We start from the raw sequence: 6,130 nt of genomic DNA, 5'->3' as shown, positions 1-6,130 counted from the left end.
CCTTTGGATATTCATGTATATGGTTCTCAGTGTCTGCAACACTGCCATCACCACCTCCACTCTCCTCTCCAACATGGATAAGTCCAAATCATCCCTCTGTTTTCAGCTTCAATACAACATGCTTCAAGAGACCTTCCCTAGTGCATGTGCTTGTTGAGGTCTCCCATAGCACAAGCTTTATTAGAATAACTTATTTAACTTGTCAGTCATCCCTGATAGAATGTAAGCTCTGTAAGGACAGGCATCATTGTGTATCTTGATCACTATTTTTACCCAAGAATCTAGCATAGCAGTGGTTCATAGTTGGTACTTAACAAATATTTTTTAACTAGATGAATGAATGTATGTAAGAATGAATGAATGAAAGGAAATGGGGTTTTATTTAAAAGGAAGCTTAGTCTGGTTATATGTTCTAGAGTCAAGGAGGCCAGTGAGGAGGCTCTTATGGAAGACCAAGTGGGAGGAACTAGGCTACAGGGACAGAAGAAATGGAAAGGGAGGGAGGGTTGTGAGAATTGGGGGGAGTGAAAGTCACTAGAACTTAATGACTGATTGACTGGGTGTGGAGAACAAGAGAGAAGGAAAAATTGCTCTCCAGGCTGAGAGCCCAGCAGCATCATTAGAGAGAGAGAGAGGGAGTCCTGCTAGGAAGAGAGGTCCAAGTTACTGCTTGGGGCTGGTCACTGTGCCATGTTCATGGTCATAGAAATGAGTAAAACATGACCTTTTCTTTTATCAAGTGGGAGAGACAAACACATAAACAATGTGATAAAGGATTTGAGCGAGAACAGTACAAAGTTCTGAGAAGCAGAGAATGGAGCAAATTACTATGCCAGTCCCCAGACTTTCCTGATAAAGGTTTGCTTGGGTTAACTATTGCTGATAGGGACTAGAAACCTCAGAGATCGAACTGCATGGAGCTGGGAAACAGGGCCTCAAAAAATGTTTGGGGCTCTAGGGCCTGAGATGTATTGTCCCACCACACAGAAAAGATGTGAGCTGCTTGAAAAACCTCTGTATTGCCTCTTTCTGTTTTATAGATTGGGATTCTTCAAGTCATTGTTTTTTTGAAGAAAGACCTCCCCTGCTAAATGAATGCAAACCACTCACCTAGCCCACTCCCCTCATTTTACCAAAAAGAAAATTTGAGTCTGTTTAAAAAAAAAAAAAAAAAGAATGGATTTGTCCAAAGTCACACATTTACTAATGCTTAAGCCAAGACAAGAACTCAGAGGTCCTGACTCCGAGCCCAATGCTCATTCTGTTGACTCACTACCAGGCTTTGAGAAAGAAAATTGGTGGCCAGTTCATGACAGTCAAATAAATGCCCATTGATGAAAGGATCTGTAGGAAGCAGAAGAAATGGAGTTAGGGCTGAGAGAGGTAGAGGATGGACTTCAAAAGGAAGGGACTGTCCCCTCAACCTTTAAGAAGTTTAGAATGAGGTTGAGGGCTGGCTATTTGGGTCCTCCTTCTCCTAGAATGTAACAGAAATGGAGAAAATTTTACTCTAAGCAATCTGAGGGCTGGGAGGAATAGGCTAGAAATTACCAGGCTGAGCCCAGGAATGGGCAGGACCAGCGCGAGCAGATTGTTTTATTCTCTTCTCACCCACCATGCCTTATGGCAAGGCCAGAGAACCTTGGGAAAGCAGTCTCAGCTTTTTCCCAGACCAGAAAGAACATGCACAGGGTGGGTGAGGAGTAGGGATTCCACACTCATAAGATGAAGATGCTGTTGAAGCTGTGAGCCCTCACTAAGCTAAACCTAGACATTCATGGGAAGAAATCCACTCTGGGATCTGTCTGGTTCATCAAAATCCAGCTAGCAATAAATCAATAAATGTAGTTAGCCTATTTGAACAGGTCCATCTTATCCTCCTGACGCAAACCATATCTGCATTTATTTCCTCTGGATGTAGGAATATAGCATATGCAATGACTTACACACTTGTCAAAAAAAGCCATTTATTCCTACACCTTCTCATTCAGTCTTAACTCATGAGCCTTATTCTCTGCACTTCAGTAAGACCTCTGCCACTGTGAGGCATTACTGGGGACCTTTCAACAACTCTGCCCAAGCCTAGGGTCTCCTGGGGCCACTGACTTAAAAAACCCCAGCACCCCACCCTCTGGAAGGCAGAGACCAATTGCAATGAATTCCTTTTCTCCTTGCTTCAATCTCCCCCTCTATTTTTTTAAATAAATAAATAAATGTATTTATTTATGGCTGTGTTGGGTCTTCATTGCTGCGCGTGGGCTTTCTCTAGTTGGGGCGAGTGGGAACTACTCTTCATTGCTGTGTGCAGCCTTCTCATTTTGGTGGCTTCTCTTGTTGTGGAGCATGGGCTCTAGGCGTGTGGGCTTCAGTAGTTGTGGCTCGTGGGCTCAACAGTTGTGGGGCACGGGCTTAGTTGCTCCACAGCATGTGGGATGTTCCCGGACCAGGGCTCAAACCCGTGTCCCCTGCATTGGCAGGCAGGTTCTTAACCACTGAACCACCAGGGAAGTCCCTCCCTCCCTTTCTTGCCTTTCTTTCTTCCTCTCCCATCTCTCCTTCTCTCTCTTCTTCCTTCATCAGTTCCCCTTCCCTGTCCTAAGCCTTGCTGGTCCTCCAGCTCCCCTGGGACACTGGGGTGTGGAATGGGGTCAGAGCACCAGCCCAAAGAAAGCAGGAGGGCATATCCATTTGCCAGGACCCCTGGCCCACCTGACTGCCTTCTCTGTCCCACTCAGGTCTCCCGGAATGGATGTCACCCGCCTCCTCCTGGCTACCCTGCTGGTCTGCCTGTGTTTCCTCACTGCCTACAGCCACCTGGCACCTGAGGAAAAGCCCAGAGATGAAAGGAGCCTGAGGAGCAACTCTTCCGTGAAGCTGTTGGATTTCCCTTCTGTCTCCATTGTGGGTAGGTAGCCTGGCCTGGGACCCAGTCTCCAGGCTCTGGCCCAAGAGAACTGCGGGATGTCAAACACACTCCCCAAGCTGATACCAGGATCCACTGCCATAGGTTAGAGCTCCTTCGTGCTCATTCCTCAAAACAATCCTGGAGGAATAAGGTGCCCCTTAATTCATTTGGTTTAGGAAAGCCCTGCCTACCAATCGAATACGCAGCTTAGCATGTTAGAGGCTCTGAGAAACCTTAAAGTCATGACACTTGGTGAATTTGGTTTAACTTACCATTTCTGAAACTTAATGAGTCACGGAACTCCTATCAATGGTAAAAATTTTAGGAAATGCTGCAGAATATAACCAAGTCTGGGATGAACTAGTCCTTGCATGCCAAGGTTGAGAATTGAAAAGGACTGCTTGGGAGAAAATATCAGGGGCATTAGAGCCTGGCATGGAGATCTTCTGGTTCGACTTCATCTGACAATAATAATAATAACATATATACTTATTTTGTGCTAGGTAGGCACTGTGAAGTGAGTATTATTTTTATTCCTATTTTATTTCACAGCTAAGTAAATTAAGTCTTAGAAAAGTTAAGTAACTAACACACAGTTCTTAATTGGCAGAGACAGAATTCAAACCCAGGTGTTTAACTCCAGAACCTAAGCTCAAAACTAATATTCCTTGCTGACTTGTCTCTCACTTCAAAAAGAGGATATTCTAGATATATCAGGGAAGGGACTGGGGCATATTTACATTGATTGATCACCTTCGATGTGTCAGACTTTCTGCCTTATAAACATACCTCATTTATCCTCAAGACAACTCTTCAAGGTAAGTATTACAGTATCCTACTTGCAGATGAGAAAACTGAGTCTCAAGGAGATTAAGTAGGTTGCTCAAGGCCACAAAGCTGTTATATGGCAGAGTCAGGATTCAAATCAGGTACACCTGGCTCCAAAGCTCTGAGAAATGGAAAATAGGGATACAGGAAAAACAAGTCCATCCATGTACAAGACACTGAGTCCATTTTCCAGGCCGCCTTTGCTTTCCCTCAGAGGCCTCTTTGCTCTCAGTCTCTGGCTCCAGGTCTGCAGCCAGGCTAACAAGAACCTGCTGGCCTAAGTCCCAAAATGTGATCTATCCAGCCAACCCTTCATCCTCTCCCCTACCCTGGGGCTTCCTGGAGCCCCCTCTGCTCCTCCCACTTCATTGCAGCTCAGGGCCCTCAGAGACTGGCTTTGCTCCTTCTCTCTTTGAAGCGCAGAACAAGAAATCCAAAAATATCAGCAGAAAAGAAGCGGAAAAAAAGAAAAGATCTTCCAAGGTAGGCCTGGGAGCTCACATTGTTGGGGTGGGACTGGATTTAAAGGGAGAGGATCCCCAAGCTCTGGCTAGGAACTAAATAAAAGATTTCCCAGGCCTACATGCCCAAAAGAAACTGAAAGCTACCAAAACTCCCTGGCCTCAAGCCCTGCACCAGACCCCCAGGAGCTGAGGCCCAGAAAGCTAAGGTTCACTGAGCAAAATAGCTTACCTGCTAAAAAGCATCTTCCTATACTAGCTCACACCCTGCCTGAAATTTCACCATCACTCATTCTTTTGGATGAATGCAATGTTTCCCAAACCTCAGTCATTTCAGAACCATTTCCACAACTTTTACCATATTTGAGTTTCACCTATTTAATATATTTGTTTAAAATTAAAACTTTAATTTTAAAACTTTTCTATCATGGTTCTATAGTTATTTAAAAACCTATATAACCATGATAGAAAACCAGTATCACCTGACATAAATAGAAAGTAACCCTAAAAATAAGTAAAATGAAAATAAAACCTTGTTTTTTGAAAACTCAGTTCCTCAGTTGCACTAGACACATTTCAGGTACTCAGCAGCCACATATGGCTGACTGGTGGCTGCCTGTATTGGACAGCACAGCAGAGAATGTCCCCAGGAAAGGGAGTAGCAAACTCAAAGCTCCTGCAGTAGGAACTCATTTCTTGTGTTCGGTGCACAGAAGGCAGTGTGGTAAAGACCGGTGGGGGAGGTGGGCGGGCCAAACCACAGAGGGCCTCAAGGACCAAAGTAACGGGGAGGGAGGGCGTGCTTTAAGCCCGAATGTGATGCCATCATAGGTCTTCTGAGAGGTCCCTTTTGTGCACTGGAGGTTGGACTGTAAGCGGGCAAGAGCAGCAGACAGGGGCCCAGCCCAGGGTAGCAGCGGTAGTGAAGCAGTGGGTAGACTCCGGATCTATTGTGAAGGCAGAACTGACAGGCATTGTGGCTACACTGGAAGGGGAAGACAACAGAGACGGTAGTTAAAAACGGTGGAGCTAAGTGGGATACCCTAGGGAGAGAAGAGGCCAGGACGGAGCCAATTAAGTTTGATGAAGTGGGGCATTGTTGGGGGAGCAGGCGAGGACCCGCTGGGGTGCCCTATGGGCATCAGTCGAGCGGGCGGTGGGCAGCAGGTGGGGATGTCTGGTCGGGGGCCTCCATAGTCCAAGGAGTCCCCAGGCAGAGGTGAGGACGAGTGGGGAGGACGTAGATTGCTCGGGCAGCCCCGGCGTTTCCCCGCAGAAAAAGGCTTCGATGAAGAAGGTGGCACGGCCCCGGCCCTCGCCGCCTGGCCCCTGCGTGGCTACCCGCGACAGCTGCAAGCCGCCGGCGCCCGCCTGCTGCGACCCGTGCGCCTTCTGCCAGTGCCGCTTCTTCCGCAGCGCCTGTTCCTGCCGCGTGCTCAACCCCACCTGCTGAGCGCGCCTCTGGGTGGTGGGCGGGGCTCTCCGGACGGGCTTTTCTGGGGCGGGTGATCTCTAGTAGGTGTGGCTTCCTAGAACAGGGAGTGGGCGTGGCTACTGACGTTGGGGCGGAGCTTTCAGGAGGCGGGGCTTCAAGGAGACTTGGCTTGGGCTGGGCTAAAATTCAAATATATGTAGGCTAATGAAAGGTGTGTGGCTGTTTCTTTAAAGAACCCGAAAGATCCTTTTCCCTTCGCCGAGTCCCCTTTACCGCAGAAGTTCCGCGGGCTGCGCACTTACTCTCTGCTGGGCCTGGAGAAACCTGGTTACCTGGCCCTGAGGCTGCCCTCCTGGTAAGCCCATCTCTGGGTGTGGCCGCCAGAGACAATGCTGCCCCCTTCCTTTAAGCCTGGGAACACCCGAAGCTGCCTCCAAAACCAGGGAGGCAGAAAGGAACCATTAAGGAACTGCCTTTCAGTGTTTCACCCTTTCCCCCTTC

At 47.7% G+C, this 6,130-nt stretch overlaps 1 protein-coding gene across 1 annotated transcript; it reads left to right on the top strand.

The window, feature by feature from the left end:
* The first annotated feature begins 2,745 nt into the window (after positions 1-2,745).
* Positions 2,746-5,647, top strand: ASIP (agouti signaling protein). The gene is made up of 3 exons (XM_059039116.2): positions 2,746-2,905; positions 4,152-4,216; positions 5,471-5,647. Exons 1-3 carry the CDS (start codon positions 2,746-2,748, stop codon positions 5,645-5,647), a joined length of 402 nt encoding a protein of 133 aa, XP_058895099.1.
* The last annotated feature ends 483 nt before the right edge of the window (positions 5,648-6,130 follow it).

Source organism: Kogia breviceps, chromosome 14 (assembly GCF_026419965.1).
Source record: "Kogia breviceps isolate mKogBre1 chromosome 14, mKogBre1 haplotype 1, whole genome shotgun sequence".
NCBI lineage: Eukaryota > Metazoa > Chordata > Mammalia > Artiodactyla > Physeteridae > Kogia > Kogia breviceps.
The sequence above is the reverse complement of the archived record's forward strand: the minus strand, read 5'-3'. Positions and strand labels throughout refer to the sequence as shown.

Coding starts and splice junctions, on each gene's coding strand:
- ASIP (XM_059039116.2), top strand. CDS start 2,746: ATGGATGTCACCCGCCTCCTCCTGGCTACCCTGCTGGTCTGCCTGTGT. Junction 2,906..4,151: donor CCCTTCTGTCTCCATTGTGG/GTAGGTAGCCTG, acceptor CTCTCTTTGAAG/CGCAGAACAAGAAATCCAAA. Junction 4,217..5,470: donor AAAAGAAAAGATCTTCCAAG/GTAGGCCTGGGA, acceptor GTTTCCCCGCAG/AAAAAGGCTTCGATGAAGAA.